Source organism: Ipomoea nil, unplaced genomic scaffold, assembly GCF_001879475.1.
Source record: "Ipomoea nil cultivar Tokyo-kokei standard unplaced genomic scaffold, Asagao_1.1 scaffold0176, whole genome shotgun sequence".
Taxonomy (NCBI): domain Eukaryota; kingdom Viridiplantae; phylum Streptophyta; class Magnoliopsida; order Solanales; family Convolvulaceae; genus Ipomoea; species Ipomoea nil.
Genome location: NW_017616604.1, coordinates 2,079,776 through 2,101,846, shown reverse-complemented (window position 1 = coordinate 2,101,846; position 22,071 = coordinate 2,079,776). Strand labels below are relative to the sequence as shown.

At 34.5% G+C, this 22,071-nt stretch overlaps 1 protein-coding gene across 1 annotated transcript; it reads left to right on the top strand.

Moving 5' to 3' along the window:
- Nucleotides 1-13,886: 13,886 nt before the first annotated feature.
- On the top strand, nucleotides 13,887-19,640 carry LOC109177048 (putative late blight resistance protein homolog R1A-4). Its single transcript, XM_019326388.1, has 5 exons — nucleotides 13,887-15,438; nucleotides 15,781-17,120; nucleotides 17,745-17,850; nucleotides 18,401-18,723; nucleotides 19,086-19,640. Exons 1-4 carry the CDS (start codon nucleotides 14,004-14,006, stop codon nucleotides 18,634-18,636), a joined length of 3,117 nt encoding a protein of 1,038 aa, XP_019181933.1. The 5' UTR covers nucleotides 13,887-14,003; the 3' UTR covers nucleotides 18,637-18,723; nucleotides 19,086-19,640.
- The last annotated feature ends 2,431 nt before the right edge of the window (nucleotides 19,641-22,071 follow it).

The following is a 22,071-nucleotide window of genomic DNA, read 5'->3' as shown; positions in this document are numbered from 1 at the left end:
ACTATTTTACCGGCAAAAATCTAACCTCAGCATAATAAAAAAATCCCAATACGAAACAAAACACACACAGACTAGTTACAACACCATTAGCATGACCACCAACCCCCTACCCCCCACAAAAAAAAAATACACTAATCACAGACTATGTACACACAAACCCATAGTAAATAAAGCTACAACAAGGGTATACTATACTGCATTCACCTCTAACCCCCTATGCACATAGCGAAATTGGAAAAAAAAATATATATACACAGTAATACCAACAAATACCCAAACAATATTTCCAGTACATTACAAATACTATAATGCATTAACCTCCTACCCCATACGCACCTAGCATACTTGTAAAAAAAAAATTAAAAAAAAAATAGCAAGCTACATTACCATGGTGGTTGTATTTTGCTTTCTGTATATCACTTTAAGCACATGATTATGAATGAAGAATTCAAAGCCATCCAGCCACTACATTATGGACACTACAACACATCTTTACATCAATGCCTCCATACACACACAGACTCCAAACCACAAAAGCACACACTAAAGCAGAAGACACAAAGGTGATCATCACTACAAATCTCACACCACACACAGTAAACAACACAAACCTAAATTCCCACCCCCACCCAACATCAGTACACATACCTGACAAACCCAGACAACCCCACACCCATAACCCGAAAAATAAATAAGTAAATCATAACCCCTAACAAAATAAAATTGAAAAATCACCCCCCTCCCCCCCCCCCTCGCCCACAAAAGCAGCTAACCCCCGTGCCAAAACCAAACAACACCCTCGCCGGAAAATCCTGCCACACCAAAAAGAATTTGATAACAAAAAATTACCTTGCACCCCATCAGAGGACGAAGGCTCTCATCGGAGGAGTGAGAGACATAGACGCGATCGGAGAACATGGATTCGAGAATAAAAAATCAGAGGACAAAGGCTCTCATCGGAGGAGTGAGAGATGTGGACGCAACCAGAGAATAGAGATTTGAGAATCAAAAAAACTTTGCACCTTCCAATAAAAAGTAGGAAATAAATAAGGTAACATAATAAATATAATGTCAAAAGACTAGAACACCCTTGTCTATTTACAAACTCAGCTCACACGCATTAAAAATGTAAAGCAATCTGAAGCGTTGAAATTTAAAAATAAACGAACTAGCTTTGATCTCACGAGCTCATCTGCCAAGGGGTGTGCACCGGATCCAAAATCTATATATATATATATATATATATATATATATATATATATATATATATATATATATATATATATATATATATATATATGACTGTTTATGAAATTTACATAATAAATTTATATTATCATCTAGAATAAATTGTAAAAGGGGATAGATTTTAAATTTCAAAATCGAAATATTGGCCTATTGGGAAAAAATCAATTTTGTTTTAATAGATATACAAATATAGATATATTATTATGATTTTTCTTTATTAATAGTAATCAATAACGTGTACTCAAAAAATAATAAATAGTAGTGAATATTGTACGTATTATCGGGGTTGCTATCTCTTTTCATGCGTGCAGTGCTTTCTTGTTTGGCTTGTTCTTACTCGATCTTCTTCCATTCTTTGAACTAGCGTTGTTTGTCTTGCAGTTCTCTCGCATATTCAAGGTATTTTTCTTCATTTTTCTTTATTGTAGTTTTTACACCGATTGAAAACTCTAAAATTTGTAGAATTTAAGGAGAGATTATAAAGACATATGATTTGAGAGATGGTTGCGAGAGTGAATTGGTGGACTTATTGGGGTAGTGAATTAGAATTCAATAGGATTCGGTTCAACCTTGTAGTTCATATATATATATTGACATTTTCAATTGCTTATTGTTTGTTATGGTTTCTTCCATTATATTAATTGCATATTGTGTCTTTACACAACTTTTTACTTGTAATTTTGTGTAGCTAATTGAATTTTGGATTTGGTTTAATACTTGTTATCAATGCTTGAATATATTGAATTTCTTTAAGGAAGCAATGTGAGTACTCATTAGGTGATTATATTATTTTTTGAATGCTATTGGCTCTATTATAATACTACTGAAACACAAAGAACCAATAATGCTTCCACTGAGGCTCAAACTCACAACCTTCCAAATGGAAATCCAACCCAGGTATCATTAGACCACATAGTCTTGGTTGATTATATTATTTGAAATTGTATTAAGTTGGTATAAAAATATGGGACAAGCAACACCACACATACTCCTTTTTTTTTTTTTTTTTTTTTTTGAAAGGCCACACATACTCTTATTCTTGCTATGAGATTAGAAAGTAGAAACATATAAAAAAATGTTTACATGCAATGTTCTTGACTGTGCTCAATAGTACTTGAATTAGCATCATTATGTGATCCGAATCCAATTAATTGATCAAAGTAATTTTTGGATGATTTGATGCATCTCTGATAATTCAAGTTGAGTTCATGTTGTCCAATCTCAAGCACCTTTTAGCATCATAACAAAGATTGACTGAGTCTAGATCATAACTTTAATTTACTATTGAATTACTTGTTATTTACTTATTTGTCGGCTTATTTGCTTGTTTATTACTTATTTACTTCAACCATCACTAGCTTCTTAGAGAATTTGCATATCTAGTGATTAACAAACATACAACATATTATATATCTATAAACTATTATTCATCGAGGACGTTAACTCGTGAAATCACTTGGCACAGTCACACATTTGCATACATCAAATTTTATGCACAAAATTGTCAATTATAATTATCTAATTATTTATCTTTTAGAAGAAACAAATAACATGATCTTGATTAAAGGTTTTTTTTTTTTTTTAATGCAACAAGCAGTAAATATGTCAGACTATTTGCCCAACCACTTATGGATGAAAATCTTTGTCAAACTTCCAATCAAGTCCATCCTCAGTTGCACATGTGTCTGCCGGTCATGGAAAGATTTGATTAAAAATCAAGAATTCATCTCCAAACACCTCCATTTTAAACTTGAGAGTGAAGCTTATAATTCATGCCTTCTTGTGCATAGTAGGCAAGCAATATTCACATTTTATAAAGAGAATAGTCACCCTATGGATATACTTGCTGTGGTATACTCCCCATTCAGACTTAGAAACAATTGTTTTCAAATTGTTGGTACTTGCAATGGTCTATTATGCCTTTGTGATGATTATCACAAATGTTATGATAATGTGATTGTTTGGAATCCACTCGTGAGAAAATCTATATACTTTCCACGGCCAAACATTACTTGCTATTCACGCGAGTATCATGCTCATCAGTTTGGGTTCGGTTATGATTCAATTGAGAAGGACTATAAAGTGGTTAGTATTATATGTCGGGGGAATAATGAGAATGTGGTTGAGATTTTAAAGCTAAGCACACGCACATGGGAGAACATAAGTGACAGAGCACATGGACATTTTTATTTATTGACTGATGGGCAAGTATATCTAAATGGGTCACTTCATTGGATTGGAAAGTTTTTGACTATTCACAATATTATTGCAAGAATTGTGTTATTTGATGTGCACGAGGAGAGCTTCTATCAGATGGAGTTGCCTGAAATTTTAGCTACACATCCTCATAATATCAAGGTTGCGATATACATGGGATCACTAGCTATTGTTTTGAATGACGCTGTGAACTTTTCTATATGGACAATGACAGAATATGGTAATGTGGAGACTTGGAACAGACAAATTTGCACTTCTTCTTTTGTGGTCAGGGGGCTTTATTATGGATTTACGACGAATGGTGGGATTTTAAATACAATGACGAATGAGGATTTGTGTATTTTCAACCCCATAACACAACCATTCAACCTATTCGGACAACATGTATTGTCAATTCGTCAATTGTGTTCTCCATCCTATGCAACTCCTTACGTGGAAAGTTTAGTTTTTATTGACAAGGGTCTTGAGTTTTCTGATAGTATCACTGTAGATGAACTCAGGGCAGCAAATGGGAGGACAAACTCACACCGTGTAAGATTTCAATGTTAAATTTGACGTTATTATTATTTTAGTGAAAGTGCAAATCCATCCATTTAGATTAGACAAAATATTTGAATGATTCATACATTATGAAAATTCATGAATCAATTCTTTTTTATGTGCAGGGTGCTTGATATACTTTGAAATACAAAATTTCTATTGGAGGTTTTTAATTTTCTCAAGAAGAAAATTGATTGTAGCTTGATTGTTTGTATAAGTCTCAACAATCCTATGAATTGAGCTACAGTATTCACCAAACAAAAAAATAATAATAATTTTGATTGTCAAATGTTAATCCTTTAATGGCATGTTTGGTTCATGGAATATGTCAGGAATGAAATAGCATTCCTTGGAATTATTGTTGTTGCTGTTGTCTGTCTGTCTCTCTCTCTCTCTCTCTCTCACACACACACACACACACACACACACACACACACATATATATATATATATATATATGTGTGTGTGTATATATATATATATATATATATATATATATATATATATATATATATATATATATATATATATATATATATAATAGAAAATTATTATTTTGGAAGAGTTTATATGACTATTTTGTTTCATAATTTACATATCATTATTTTAATATTATTGATAAGTAATAATGGTGATATGTTGATTACTAGGAAGTTGACTTGATAGGATGATGATGATATATTAATTACTACTACTACTGCGGCTAATAATAATAATAATAACAACAACAACAACAACAACAACAACAACAACAACAACAACAATAATAATAATAATAATAATAATAATAATAATAATAATAATAATAATTCTTGTATAAGGGCATTTATGTCTTTTAAACATATATTCTATTCCTATTCCTTAACCAACCAAACATTGGAATACAATTCTCGTTGTCTATTCCTTCAGCGAACCAAACAAAAGAATACAATTCATATTCTATTCCTTACTTATTTCATTCCTTATGGAATAGCATTCATATTCCCTCCAATTCGATTCCGTGAACCAAACGGGCCATAATAGAATTCTCATTTGTTTTTTTCCCATACTAGTAATTGTCCCGTGCGATGCACAAACTATAAAGATATAAAGATATAATAGAAAATTTTGTGGCTAGATTCTGATTTATTATATATAAAGATAAAGATATAAAGATTATATATATATATATATATATATATATATATATATATATATATATATATATATATATATATATATATATATATATAAGCACTCAGGTGCGAATAAGTGTCCAGGAGGAAAATGCGAACGAATCAGCGCGCAACACGTGTCCAGATCTAATAGATTATAAAAAACACGGTGGCATTTTCGTAACAAGTGTACCTACTTTCACCTATAAGTGCATGTAATTTTGCCTTGTTAACATTCACTTCCCGCAACCATTCATTCACCTAGGTGCACCTACTTATAACTATAGGTGCAACTGCTTATAACTATATGTGCACCTACTTTCACCTATAAGTGCATGTAATTTTGCCTTGTTAACATTCACTTCCCGCAACCATTCATTCACCTAGGTGCACCTACTTATAACTATAGGTGCAACTGCTTATAACTATAGGTGCACCTACTTTCACCTATAAGTGCATGTAATTTTGTTTTGTTAACAATCACTTCCCGCACCCATTCATTCACCTGGGTGCACCTACTTATAACTATATGTGCAACTACGTATAACGTGCACCTACTTTCACCTATAAGTGCATGTAATTTTGTCTTGTTAACATTCACTTCCTGCAACCATTCATTCACCTAGGTGCACCTACTTATAACTATAGGTGCAACTACTTATACCTACAGGTGCAACTACTTATAACTATAAATGCAACTACTTATAACTATAGGTGCACTTCGTATTTATGCTCAGTGTAAATTTTACTTGCACCTATAATACATTTTACTTGCACTTCGATGTTTAATTATTTACGAAAATACCACCGCGTTTTTTTAATCCATTAGATCTGGACACATGTCGCGTGCTGATTGGTTCGCATATTTCTTCCTCGGAGCTTCATTCGCACCTGAGTGCAATTATATATATATATATATATATATATATATATATATATATATATATATATATATATATATAATTTTGATTAAGGACAACGCTACTCAATGATATATTTGAAATTGATGAAATGATGATTATTACTTCAAATGATTGAGGAAAGTCAGGAAACAGATCAAGTGAGAGGGTGTGGGAATTATGTCTAAAGTGGGTAGATTCCTTATGCGCACTGGTAGTTGGCTCTGTTTGCTTAACTATTGATTCACCGTGATTTACATCTTCCCACAATGCTCTGTAGGGTCGGAGTGTTGGGGGGCCCTTGGGGTTGGAGATTCAACCCTGGGAGAAGAGAGGGTGTGTAAAGAGAAGTACATTGCACTAAAAAAACCACATGCTAAACTTGGGCAAATTATACTGTGGACCGCGATTCACAATGCATTGTGGTCTAGGCTTCAAAACGGTGCGGTTTCTTTTAATGAAAAGAAATGGTACCTGATTTGCGTCGTTCTGCATAAAGTAGCATATGTTTCTATAACATATTTAATTTCATTTTATATACAATGTAGTTTCATTTGAACACAACAACAGTTTCATTTCGATATAACTACATTTTCATTCAACATTATACACTCAAATATGTAAAACTGTTATTCAGTTTCATTTTATATATACTATAGTTTCATTACAACACAACTGCATTATCATTTCGATATAACTACAGTTTTACTTGACAATATACACTAAAATATGTGAAACTGTTATGCAGTTTCATTTCAACACAATTGCAGTTTCATTTCGATATAACTACAGTTTCATTCGACATTATACACTCAAATATGTGAAATTGTTATTCAGTTTCATTGTATATGTATATATTATAGTTCCATTACAACACAACTACAGTATATGATAGGGATTTTGCCAGGCTGTCTCACCTGACCACCGACCGTATTATCGGAAACTGAACTCGCAGCCACAGTAACTACTTCCCGATCGATACCAAGCCAAAAACTTAAGCTTCCCGACCACCTTCACCTTCCCGAGTATCCATACTAGTTGCCCCTTATGGCTTACCTGAGCTCTACAAATGGCTCGACCCTACCAGGTCGGGCCCGAACGCTGGCCCCTACAGCATGCTATGACCCCTTGTCAAAAGGATGGCTCCACGCGTTATACCTTCCTTCGACCCTAAACCCGATCGATGCATGCACGCCACGTGCCAGCCATGTCGGGAGCCTGAACCTTGTCCCCTTTTCTCCCCTATAAATAACGCATTTATTACTAAGAGAGTGATTTTTTTGGCCCACCAACTGAACTCCATATTATTTACTCTGAAACCCCTGACCCATTATCATTGGATCTCGAGCGATCGTATCTTGTGTTCGATACCGTATCACAACCACTACCATGTATTCGCGGTATCAGTATCATTTTGATATAACTACAATTTCATTAGACAATATACACTTGATAAATGCTTATTTGTCTATATTTTTCCTCCTTTTTTTTTTCACCTCTAAAATACCTTCTTCTTCCTTTTTTTTTTTTTAAACAAAACTTTATTAAGCAAAGGAATTAAAATGTCTTACAACTGATGGTCCAAAAGTGACCCTAACACATACTCAGCCCTAGAGATTGGGCATATACTAATATAAAGAAACTAAAATAAAGGATGGACTCAAGCCCTAACAGGCCATGCTTAAAGAATGAAAGAATAAAATAATGGACCCAAGCCCAACTAATAAGCCAGATCAAAGGAATAATAAATGAAGAAAAATAAATAAATAATAGGGGTGTTGAAATGGAGGCGTAGAATCCCCCTATAGGCGTCGCGCCAATTTTCGCAAAAACCAGCAGCATACCAACTATTTCCAGGAGAATAGTTGCACCTACATGCCACCATGTACTAGTGCGCCACCATGTCGCACCACCACAAAGTTGCAATTTCGCGACTCTGCACCACAATGCAACGATGCAATAGTGCCAACACGGCCGCAACGCTTCACACCCATGTCTCGTCAAACTAAATCTATTGGTTGACCAAAACCTCTAAGAATGCAAAGGAAAATGGCACGCAGACTACCAAAGAAAGCACATAGGCCACATATAAGCCAGCCAATATCATCAGTCCACCCAAGCAGCACCAATATCGTAGTAACCAAAACCCTAACGTGATTAGCTACTATGGGCTAGCAGCAAGTCTGGACAAACCGCCAACGGATTTGATAAACCCTTACCCAGTCACCGTTCAGCCGGGCTAGGATGCAATTTCTTACCGCTTGCACCAACGTTGAGGCGTGGTCTATTTAAAGAAATCCACACGGGCAAAACCAAACAAGATTAAGACCAGCAACACCTCAGAAGCAAAGGAAAGACCTACAAAATGAAAACATGACAGAACAAGCAACACCACATTTCCTAAACCAATACAACTCATAATCAATATTTTTCCTCCTTTCACTAAGCCATTTTGCTCATAGATTATTCCAAATTTCATTAGATTAGGACTAATTTGTGTTTTTTTGCAAGGAATTTGGTTTGAAAAGCTTTGGAAACAAAATGAGTATTTTCAGGCATTTTGGTGAACATTGGAGTCAAGTGGAACATTATCGATACATTTAGAGTCCATGGGAGCCAATGACAAGCTAAGAGGATGAGAAAATAACTTCCATTGGAGCCTAAGAGTGGTGTATTCAATTGTCTTGGTCATTTGGGCAAACCAAAGAAAATAGAAGAAAAATATCAATGCATTGTGATTCTTGACCTGCACGTCGATATCTTAGTTTTTGGACCGTATCTCAATCTATGAATGTCCAAATGCAGTGATTTTTGCGTAATTGAAAAGAATACTTGATGGGCTACAACGTTCATGAAGACCTCAAAACCTAATTCGGAAGGCAAAAGGGTCAAAAGCAGCATACAAACGGATATTCTGTTGCAGAGTGCCACTCAACGCGTCGAGAATTGGCAGTGAGGTCGCGATTAGCATTATGTAAATGCTCAGCGCGTCGAACCCCATCTCTGCTCTATTTTAACTGAGCTTTGACTCATTTTTTGATGGTTTTGAACCCCATTCGAACCCTAATTATTTTCTACTCTTTCCTTTCATATTTTAGTGTTAGATTAGGTGTAGATTTAGGTTCTTTATCATATTTCAAGCTTGTATTCAAGGACTCAACACTTGGATTGCAAGATTTACCATCTATTTCTTTAGTAAAGATTTCTTCCCCTTATCTCTTTTCCTTTGCAATGTTTATGCTTTACACTTATGTTTTGTGTTCGTTATGCTATTTAATCATGAGTAGTTAGTTTATGGACTTGAGTTAAGGTTGTATTATATATCTTGATGCTTGATTTGTGATTATTGCATAATGGGAAGAACACTACCTAGGGTTCATGTGTTTATGAAGGTGTTGTGTTTATATCTTGTTAATGTTTGATGTACACATCCATTGACACATTTTTGGAGGATTCATTGCCTCGAGAGAGTTGGGTGATGAATCCAAGTCACCCCTTGCATAAACCCGATTTCTTCATACGAAAATAGGGGAAATTGGGGACTTTAGATGCTTTGTGTGCTTGATGGACTTGGAATTGATGCGTCACGGAAGTGGGGCAATTCTTTGTTCTAATCCTTGTTTATTAATCACGAAAATGGTTCGTAGACTAGGATACCTATGTGCATTCCCGCTTGATTCCTTTGTTACTTGTTCTCCCTAATCCCTTAGGTTGTGTAAAGCATCTAGATGATAATGCTCCCTAGCTTGAGTCCTATTTATTTGTTTCGTATTTATATCTTGTTAATATGTGTTTGTGTTACTTTGTTTAGTTATCGTAACATTGAAACTTGTTATTTCCTTAGCTTCTTGTTGATTTCCTTATGCTAGTGCCTAGTTGCTTGTGATTGCGTATTACGTGCCATAAATCCCAATCCTATGAGGACGACATTACACACCCGCACACTCACCATCACTCATTTTTACCACAATCAACACTCAAATATGTGAAACTATTATTCAGTTTCATTTTATATACACAGCAGTTTCATTTCGACACAACTACAGTTTCATTTATGATAAGATATATCCCCCGGTACCGACCACCTGTACGTCTATGAGCTCGTTTATAATTGAGTCGGGTCTAACGATGCAGGACTCGATCCACAGGTCAAAGTCAGAGGTGACGGGTCAAACCCGCCACCATGCATATAAAAGGACTAAAAGCCCTCTAAGTAAGGGGATTGACTCTCCACTTTTCCTACTCCCTCTTTCTAAGCTATACTACTCCCCCTTCCCTCTACAAGAATGAGAACAACATTCATATGAATAAAGAGGGTTTATTTGTTTACATCCCTTCTTCTTGTTCATATATTTGCATACAATTTTCATATATACATTCAGTTTTTTTATTCATACTTTGTTCATATACATACTATAAGTATAACCGGGAATTAGTACTTTTCAATTCAATTATATTTTTATTTGATAATGTAAAAACAATATGTGAGATAGTTTCATTTTAAATACAATGTAGTTTCATTTTTATAATTACCACATAAAAAATACGCACTCCATTAAAAGTTAACGGTAATTATTTCTTTACTTAAAGAAACGACGCTGTTTTTGGACTATGGTCCACGATATAATTGCTGCTAAACTTGACTTCTTTGCCTAACCAAAAAAAAGTTAAAATGAACGGCCTATTCATCTTGGGGATTGAAGCCCATTCTGGATCTCTTGGCAAATTATGTTGTAGAATCGTGTCCACCTTGCAAGATAGATATGATTCCTAACCAAAAAAAAGTTAAAATGAACGGCCTATTCATCTTGGGGATTGAAGCCCATTCTGGATCTCTTGGCAAATTATGTTGTAGAATCGTGTCCACCTTGCAAGATAGATATGATTCCAAAATTGTTCATAATTATAAATATAGAGTTCAAAAATTATGAATGTGTAATTCTATAATTATAAACATAGAGTTCTGTAATGATGAATATAAAAATTCAATAATGATAATATAAAATTCAAAATTATGAATATATAACTTTATAATTATGAATATAGAATCGTAACCACCTTGAAAGGTGGACACGATTCCACAACATAACTATTTGCATCTCTTGGCCTATCTAAGCTAAAACATTCTTAGGCCACATACCTCAAACGGCCCATTTATCTAAGCCTATAATAAAATCCCAAACTGAAGTTTTGTAATCTAGGGTTTCGAATTCAGCTAGCAGGCAGCAGCTCACCGTTCCGATCTTCACCGACCGTGAAAATGGTGACTTTCTATAACACACTACTGTGATTTATCCGTTTTTTCTATACAAATTTTTAAAGGATTTGTAGCTAATCATGTTTCTGTCTTCATTTATCTGTATTAGCCGTCCCACAAGACCTTCATGATCAAGAAGAAGCTGGCGAAGAAGCAGAGGCAGAACCGACCCATTCCGTATTGGATCCGAATGAGGACCGACAACACCATCAGGTTAATCCTCAGTCTATATTCCTCCAAATCTTAATTTTTCTTGTACTTAATTTTAATTCAAATTTATTTCAATTTTGTGATTAATTTCTAAACCCTAGATCATGGTGTTTGTTGTTCAGGTACAATGCTAAGCGCAGGCATTGGCGTCGCACCAAACTAGGGTTTTAAGGTGGATGTGGATGTTGTATTCCTAGACTTCCATAATGGAAAAAAATGCTCCTTTTATGGATTAGTTTACTGGTGGGGAAATGAATTGGTATTTTTATTGATGTTTTAGGAAATTATCATGTATTGGATCTAAAGTTTTTGGATTTTTTCAAGTTACAGTGATGGAATTTTCAAATTATGATGTTATGTTAAATGATTTTGCAATTTGCAATTACTTTGTTTTAAGTTGGTAGGTAATTAGGATATCTTTGATTTATTAATTGATTGGAAGTGGAATGTGTTTCTACAGTCTTGGCTAATTCATTTGAAGGGTAAAGCTCTTGTGTTTTTTCTTTGTTGAACAAGTGTTTAATTTTTAAGCTTTAGGAAAAGGATACAAGGTTAGGAATTTGCAGTTCTGTTTTGTTTGCTTCTGTTCCTTTCAACACCATCTTCTGAATGCTACTTCTCGGTGGTCTTGGTAGATTTTACTGTTTCAGGTTAATTCCAATTCTAACAAGTATTTAGAAGGAAACTTCTGGTGTGGTATCCGGAGCTAACTTATCTACCATTCAAGATTTTTAGTAGTCCTTAAGGTGATGAATTTGCAGGTCTATTTTGTATCTTTCAACACCATCTCCTGTATTTGTAGAGTGATAGTAAAATGATGTATCAGGGCAAGTAAAATTTTAATTTTATAGTTTCAGGTCAAATGCAATTAATGATTAAGTAGATGAGAAGTGTTGTATGAATAATTGCAAGGGATTAGAAAATGGTGATAGGTTTTTGTGGATGAAGGCACATATTTGAGTATGATTCATAAACATTTGAGATTTAGTTGAGGAATGAGGATTATTACATCCCGGATCTTGAGATTCTGTTTGCTATTAGTCAGTTAGGCTACGAAACTTTCAATGTTAGCATTTTCACGTTTTGGTTGTTTTATAAAGGACTTGTTTGGTAAAATAGTTAGCATATAAGTTAATTTTAGCTTATTTGATCACTATTAATTGTTTGATTTGGTTTAAAAAATCAATATAAATGTTTGGTTAATTAGTTTTTTGTATTCTAAAATGTTAAAATTCAAAAAGTTACTCAAAACAACTTTTTTCAATTAACTTTTTGAGAAAAAAAATTATATGAAATAACTATTAACTAACAACTAATTTACTAAATACGTTTATACAATTAACTAATATTATCAACTAGTTATACTCTCTAAATAGGCTAAAATGTTCTAAAGACATTTTTTTAATTTTAAAAATGAAAAAGTACGAATGACACTAATTTTTATAGGCTAAGTATATGTCAATTACAAGAATATTGTGTGTATCCGTTATAATACATGATGGATTTAATTATCCGGGGTGGACCCGAATCATTAAATTCGGATAAGAATATGAATAATAAATAAATAGATAACACGAAACGGTGTCGTAAAGATCGCAGGGACCGTATGTATTAAGTGCCGTAAATAGGCTATTACAATGATTTGTTTAATATAAAACATGTAGGATAATGATTAGATGTCTTAAAGAGACAAGGTGAGGGTTTTTATACAAACCCCACCCCTAATCGCCACCCCATAAAGCGGGGGGTGGTTGAATCCGTGTTGACTGCGTCCTCTTGATCGGTTCCAGGTCGGGCCGTCGATGGCTGACCCCTCCAGGTTGGCACCAGCTTCGGGCGAGGTCCAGTGGGCCGAGGCCCCACGGGTCGGGGCTCCGGGTCTTGCTCCACCTCCACGGGTCGGTATGCTCCGCTCGTAATATATCCATCAATACATATAAATTAGTATGGTAGAAATCCTGCCTAAATATTGATTAATCGATACCTAGGTGCCAACATTTTTTGGTGGTTTAAGTGGCTGATCGGGTAGGTGATCCTTTGGTGGTTTAAGTGGTTGGTCGGGTAGGCCGTTTAGGCACTGATCGCCTAAACCTCCTAAGTGCAGTCTAGGTTGTCTAGGCACCGATTAGATAAGATTAACGCCTAACAATTTTTCAATCGTGGTATAAAGATAAGATTTTTTTATGGGCTAAATATATGTCAATGTCAAGAATATTGTATGTATTGATAAAATTATTATAATACGGATAAATAAAAGATATTTTGATTCAGCTGTCTCATTATGTCAAAAACTTGAGGGACCGATTTTTTATTTTTTTTTATTTTTATTATTATTATTATTATTTTTATTTTTATTTTTATTTTTTTTCTTGCAAATATTGCCCTGGCTTCCTGTACCTCTCTCATTTCTTCTTTATCTCCACAATTTCAACTTTCTCCACTCTCTGCAAAATTAGCTCTTCTACAGCACCACCTGCAATGGCTTTTGCTGCTGTCACCATTTTAATGGACACTCTCCACCAACACTTCCTCCAACCCACACCTCCATTCCCTCTTCGCAACAAAACAAAGCTCACTTCTCTTCACACAAATCTTTCTTCTTTGCAGGCCTCTCTCGAACAAGATTTCAAGGTGGGCGAGTACGATGAAGCATTAATCAAAGGTTTGGAAGCACAACTGAGAGATGCCTGCGTTGAACTAAGGTTCCAAATTGAACACTATTTGACATTGTTTTATCTAGGGAAATCCATGAAGGTTAGACTTCACTCTGCTCAGAAGCTTCTCCCAATCTTGAATCGAGCAATTAAAGACATGAAAACTATGGATTTCAATTCTATGTTGCGTATCCTACCCAAGCACTTCATGCTGCCGGTATCAGGCATGCCGGCTCATATAAAGAAAAGGGTCAAATCCTTTTGCACACAGCATCATACTATCTTTTATCGTCATAACATCTATTACAAAAATTTATATAAAAAAGAAGAGAGTGATGCTGAAGAAGAGAGCAAGGATGAAGAAGAGAGCAAAGATGAAGAAGAGAGCAAGGATGCAGAAGAGACTCAAGAGAGCAAAGATGAAGAAGAGATCGAGGATGAAGAGGAGGGTGAAGATGAACAAGAGATCAAGGATGAGCAAGAGAAAAAGGGTTTACAAAAGAGTAAGGATGAACAAAGGAGGTGTATGTTGTATGAAGCAGAAAGTATAATCAGACAAGAATTGAGAGAATCTTATCTCAATAAATACATGAAGCAACGGATTGAGGCTAGGCAAAGGATTCGTGAAATCGTCACGCTAGGAATTAAGCTCACATCTTACATCAAGAAAGAGATGTTGAAGCTCAAGAATGCAAAAGACCAATCCAAAAGCTCACAAAACAACAATGCTGCTGCTTCTCCTACAAGGCCACAACGCGACAATATTACAGTTGGTGATTCATTGCAGCAAACTACCAAGTCTGCAATCAAAATGTTGGGCTGCCATGATGAGTTCAACATGATAATGGACAAGCTGAAGCAGCAATCCTCAAAACGAGAAATTGTCTCAATTGTGGGGATGGGAGGCATCGGTAAAACCACCTTAGCTAGAAAAATTTATGGTGATGCTTCAATCATTTCTCACTTTGATTGTCAAGCCTGGGCTACTATCTCACTGGAGTATAATTCGAGACAAGTGTTCCAAGGCCTTCTTCATTCTCTTGGCCCAGGGGTCTGTAAAAACGATGAAACTAGCAACACAGAATTGGCTGAGCTAGTCTACAGATGTCTAAAACATCGAAGGTATTTGATTGTTATAGATGACATATGGAGTATAGATGTTTGGGGTGATTTACAGAAATGCTTCCCGGATGACAACAATGGAAGTCGAGTCTTATTGACCACTCGACTAAAAAATGTAGCTGCATACGTTTCTCCAGGTAGTAACTTTTGTCATAACAAGTGTTTTTTGGGATCATATGAAAGTTGGGATCTTTTTTGCAAGGTGTTGTCTGAGAGAATAATTTTGTCCCCTAAATTTGACATAATTGCTAGAGAGATAGTAAAGAAGTGCAAAGGATTACCTCTTGCAATTACTGTGGCTGCTGGCCTCCTCTCAAGCTCCAAAAAAACAATTAATGAATGGAAGCATATTGCAAAAAATATTCCTACATTAAGTTTAGATCATTCTAATCAGCTGTCTGAGAACATCATTCATTTGAGTTACACCTTCTTACCTCATCATCTTAAGCTTTGTTTTCTGTCATTTGGGTGTTTTCCAGAAGACTATGAGGCTTATGAAGATGTGATTGTTAACTTTTGGGTTTCAGAAGGATTTCTAAAGGTTTTGAGGTTTGAGAGGTTAGAAGATGTGGCAAGGAAGTCTTTACAAGATCTTGTAGATAGAAATCTTGTTCTAATTTGTGAACAGAGAAATATAATAGGTGGATTATCAAAAGCATATAAAATGCATGATGTCTTACGTGAATTAGCCTTGAGAGAAGCACAGAAGGAGAATCTGTTATATTCTAAGCAGGGTAATGGCATGGGTTTGAGGTATAAGAGTATTCCGCCAGTAAACTCTTCTCGTATATCTCAACCATGGAATACTCAATCAAGAATTTGTAGTTACAAGTGTTTAACTCGTTCTAGCAACACCTCTTCATTCATTGATATATACGGCTATACTAGGCTGTTGCATATGCATTCTAAGTTCTTAAGGGCATTGGTGCTACATGGATTCCTTGATATTTTACTGGAGATTGCAGGTCTAGTTCATTTGAGATGGTTAAAAATTGCTTGTGACTTGAATATCTATTCTCTACCTTTGTTCATGTTAAGGAATCTACAGAAGCTAGAACTTCATAGTTATTCATCCTGTGATTCCCTTGATATCTGTGGATTACCTCAACTAAGGCATCTCTTTATTAGGGAAGGCATTGCATTAGTTCCTCCAAGATCAATTCATCATAATTTGGAGAGGATTAGATTTTTGGATTATAGGAGTTGTACTAAGGAGCTGTTTGTGAGAATCCCCAATCTAAAGACATTGGGAGTTACTAGCACTCATCATTCAGAATGCAAAGCTCACAATTGGTTTGAAAGCCTTGCCTATTTATATAAATTGGAAGAACTGTTGTTTTGTGGCATTGATCTTCAACCGGAGTTTAGAACTCTTCATTCTGTGGGGTTACTGAGCCTAGATAATTTTTTGCCAAATCTTAAGAAGTTGCAACTCTTCGATACGAATTTAAGATGGAAGGATGTGGATCTTATTGGTACACTATCTAAGCTCGAGGAACTCAAATTCGGAGCTTGGTCTGTTCATGGCCGAAAATGGGAACCTAGAGATGGAGGGTTTCATGGATTAAAGTTCTTGGCCATGACTAGTTGTCATCTACAATGTTGGGAAGCCACTAGTGGTCATTTTCCTGTCCTCGAGTATCTAGCCTTCATGTACATGGGTTACAACGGTGTAAAAGAGATTCCTACTGATTTTGCAGATATAGCTACTCTCAAGTCAATCAATTTAATTGGATGTTCAGACCAGTTTATGTCGTCTGCCAAGCGTATTCAAGAAGAACAGCGAGAGTACGGAAATGACACATTAGTTGTGCATATTGTAAGTTAAGATTTCTAGCTATCTTTATCTATAAAAAACGTTGAAATAAGATTCTAATATTTTAATCCTTAATTGTAATAATCCAAATTTATTTCAAATTCAATGATTAATTTCTAATCTATAGATCATGATGTTTTGCTTCTCATCCAAGGGGAGGCCAATAGGAGGTATTTAAGAAGAATCGAATAAAAATGAGTTTTGTGGTGGATGTCGTGCTGCCTTTATACTTTCATAACAGGTAAGCTTTGTTTTTAAATGTATTATTAGCTTACTAAATTGGTAAAAACAGTTGGTAGTGTTGTTGATGTTGTTATCTTCTATCTACTATCTATCTATCTACCTATTATATATATATACTAATAAGAGCCAATAAAGTTAGGCCTATAATGGGTACTAAAAAATGTCCGTCAAATAATAAAATAAAATGAATGGTTCAGATTGTTCAGATTTTAATTTTTTCATGAGATTTCCAAATTTATCACTTCATTCTATGATTATATTCCCTTAAATACCCACACGCTGTTAACTTGTCTCTATTAAAGGAAATTTAGAAGTTGATGGTTACTTGTAATTACGCACTGTGTCTTTTTTGTTCATATTGTTAGTTTTTGGAACATTTATCAGATTGCAAAGTGTCTTGAAGAGAGATGCTACAAAGAGGACACACCAAATTGGTCAATGTTATTGCAGAGGTTTACAATGAGTTGCTTTGCATGTGTAAGGAGCAAATGTAAGTTATAGGACTTGTATCAACTTTTCCTTTTATTTGTGTAATGCATATAAAAGATCTTGTCTTGCATCTGAATATTTGACAAGCCAGATGCTTCTTTTTCTGTCTTTTCTAAGTTAAAACACTCTGGAATCACCTGAGCCCCATATTATTAGAAATGTATTCCCAGTACTTGGTGTAATGCTTTATACTTAAGTTACATATGATGCTGGGACATTTTCATATACCTGGTTTTCTAATAGCCTTGTATAATAAAGTAAAATAAGAAACATATTGAGTAGATATTCTCTTCCTACAAATAAAATTTTTGAATGTCAATTTCAGGGCATGTTTTGCTATTATGTTTAGCATGCTAAGTCATACAGTTCCCCGAATCTATTTTCTTTTTCCTATCTCTCTCAATCTTTTTGTTTTTACCCAATTTGTTGGGGCAGGCATATATGGTCCAGTATTTGTGCATAATAGTTCTCCATTAGGTGTGGCTCTTGTTTTCTCTCCAGACTCTACCTTCAGTGACAGTGAAAATCGTCACAAAATTTTATCCTTTCAGGTGCCTCAATTGTAATGTTCCATGGAGATTTGCCATACTCTTCAAAGGATATTATCAGGAAGTTGGAATCCTCGAATGAAGAACATATAATTGGTTCTGGGGGATTTGCGACTATATACAAGCTTGAAATGGATGATGGGAATGTATTTGCTTTGAAAAGAATTGCAAAAATTAATGAAGGTTTTTTGAAAGGGAACTTGAAATTCTTGGAAGCATTAAGCATAGACACCTGGTAAATCTGCGAGGATATTGCAATTCTCCAACTTCAAAGCTGTTAATATATGATTTCTTACCAGGAGGTAGCCTAGATGAAGCTCTGCATGGTATGCTACTTTCTCTGCATATACTTTTTGGTCCTTAAATTGTCTGTATATATTATAATTATAACTCCGTAACTTGCTTAACTCTGTATATTAATTATTATATATATAAATCACCCTTGGACCAAAATAACCTTCATAAATTCTTTTCCTGGAAGAGTGAGAGTATGATTATTCATTTAAATGGTTGGGGAAAGTTCAAACTTATATTAATATTTTATATTTACAATGGACCTCAAAAAGAGTTTCACTAATTACAGTTAGAGAAGTTGAATGAGCAGCAGAAATTTTTTTGAAACATAAAAAGTTATGCTGTGACTATGATTCATTGTCTCTGTCTGCAAAAGTTATCTTTTGATTTGCAGGGAGGTCTGATTAATTAGAATGGGATGCACGACTAACTATAATCATGGGAGCTGAAGTTTCGTAAACGAAGCAACATTAAGTTTTGATGTGTACTGATTGGCTTTTATGTTTCTATGTAAAGGTATTTAGTAAACGGTTTCTAATGAAATTCTTGAGAAGTATCTGATATCTGCATTGAATGGGCTTATCATATTTGCCTATTTTCCCATTCTGGAAATGAGGGACGAGTCTGAAAATGAAATATCTTGGTAATGGTAAATATCTCTTCTTTGAACTAGGGTTGGTAAATATTGTATCTTATTATGAAAAGGTTGGTTGGTTGATCATCCCTTTTACAGAAAATAGTTGTTCTGTCATTGTTTGGAATGCCAATTATAATTGTCATGGCAGTAAATTTTGTGGTTCAAAGGTACTCCATAGGTATAAATTATAGTAGATTTAGAATAAGAACAAGAGTGTATGGGCTGTAAATGATTTGACCGCAACATCTATTTCCTACTTTTGGGATGTGTATTCTGTAAACTGAATTCTTAAATGATATATGGTTTTCACTTTTCATCTCTTTGCTTTGGCCAAAATAGGTAAAAATTGGTGATTTGGGTTTTGCAACTATTGTTGGGAAGAGTTATTCTGCACATTCTGTGCTTGGTACTCCAGAGTTCATGGCACCAGAGCTATACGATGAAAGTTATAATGGACTGGTTGATATCTACTCATTGGAATGTGGGTGCTCGAAATAGTGACCAAGGAACTACCCTACAACGAATGTGAGAATGTGGTTAAGATATATAAGAAGGTTACTTCCAGAGTGAGACCTCAGGCCATGGAAAAGATTAAAGTCCCCGAGGTTAAAGCTTTAATTGAGAGGTGTCTCGGACAGCCCAGGTCAAGAGCTTCGGCTGTTGATCTTCTCCAGGACCCGTTCTTCAATGGGATTGGTGACAATGATGATGGCGATAATGCAGACTGGAATTCGAACCAGCCCAACTGACTATTGATTGCATGTTCTTTGAGGACAACTTGGCTCATTGATGTTTCCTTTGCGTGTTGCTCTTGCTGCTGACTTTTTTTTTTTTGCAGTTTGGGCTTGTTCTTTCTTCTGTTAGGTTTCTTGTTTTTTATTATTATATTTTTTTGGGTGTAAAGTGAAGAAGGTATGAAGTAGTGGAAGTAATTTGTAGATAGAAATTGATTTTGCAAAACTGCTACTTCAATATAATAGTGGAAGGTTGAATGAAACCTCTTCACATTTTCAGTGTTTAGAAAAGCCAATTTGCTGTTTCTATCATGAAAATATTGTCTCACTTTTGACAAACTTTTCTACTTCTTATCAATGTATAAGAATGTCATCTTGTGAGAAAAAAAAAGTAATGTATTTTTCCATTTACAGAAAAGCTCACATCCTTTATTTGAAAGGTGCTCGTTATTACTGAGTAAACTTTTCAATTAATTTAAAAAATTAATGTATTCTTGAAAAAAATAAAAAAAGAGAGTAAAATTAATTTTTTTTTTTTTATGTTAAATTATTAAAAATAATTTTTTTTTTTAAATTTGGTAACCACCACATCAGCAACTAATAGGTAGGCATGTCACTTTTGATTCAATTGCATGATTTTGTATTGTTTAGGGATCTAATTACAGTTTTTTTTTAATAGTTCGATAACCCAGTTTTTTTAATTAAATAATTTTAATAAATTTTTAAAAATTATTATGTAATTAAAAAAAGTTTGATCAAAATTGGTTTTTTCCTTTAATGATGCATGTGACATTTTAATAAATTAAATAAAACTGCCTTTTTATTTTATGTTCTTTGAAATATTAAATAAATCTTCATTATTTCACACAATTGGACAATAAGTTTAACAATATTTATCTCGTGCTTCGCATGGGTACTTTACTAGTTATTTAAATAACAACATGAAACAAATTATAAATTTAGATTTTATCACCCCATGGTTCTTTAACACACCCACCCTGCCACCACTTCAAACAAACTCATATGAGCCATATTAGGTTGATATTATAGGCAGCATTATACAAGTCAAAGTAATGAACACCAAATTAAAGTAATGAAACAAAGTGTTTCTACTGCCCCAAAGTTCCCAAATAGCATCCTATAATAAGCAATTTCTATTGACTTTTTTTTTTTTTTATCCCAAGTCGTCAAGTGAATATCAAAAGTCCAAATCAAAATTTTCACTCTCCATACATACGTATTCATACCGGCCTTTAGCTTGTGATGACAACCAACAATCCTCATGCTAAAGATATGTTCATTATCCTCATGCTTGTGGTTGCCGAAAATCCTGACCTAATGTTAACTTCTGTAACACGTACTTCGAATTCCAAAGTCTCCTTGCAAAATGCACATGCTCATAAATGGTTTATACCTTTGTGATTGATCAAATATCCTCACTCATGACTATACCTACAAAAATAAGTAAAAATTAAAGATTGTAAAAGTAAACACGAGATGGGAAATGGAAAGAAGTTGGTGGCAAAAGGAGAAATAATTAGGAAAAGAATAAAGTAAAAACAAAAAGAAAAAGACAACGAAAGAAAAGAAAGAAAATGGAGTTGGTGGTGGAGAAAGAAAAAAAGGGCACGGCTCCAGTGTTGTTTCACAGGAAAAGAAAGAAAAATGTGGAAACCGTTTCACATGCTAAAAGTACTCAACTGGTATGATTTCACAATTAAGCTCCACCACATTGCTTGCCATGCCACTGGTATCTTCATTTGCCATAGGGAAAATTGCATCTTCAAACCGAACCGATACTATAGCAATCAAACCAAAATACTCCGATAACAATTTCGAATCGAAATTCGATATTTAGCGTTTATTAAAATCGTGAATCGGAATGGTTGGTTTATATTTCGAATTGAAAAAAAAGTTACATTTATTAATGAATTTAGACTATTTTAAAAATAACAAATAAAATTTTAAAATAAAGTTTGAACCGGCAATTCAAATTGGATTCGAAACCG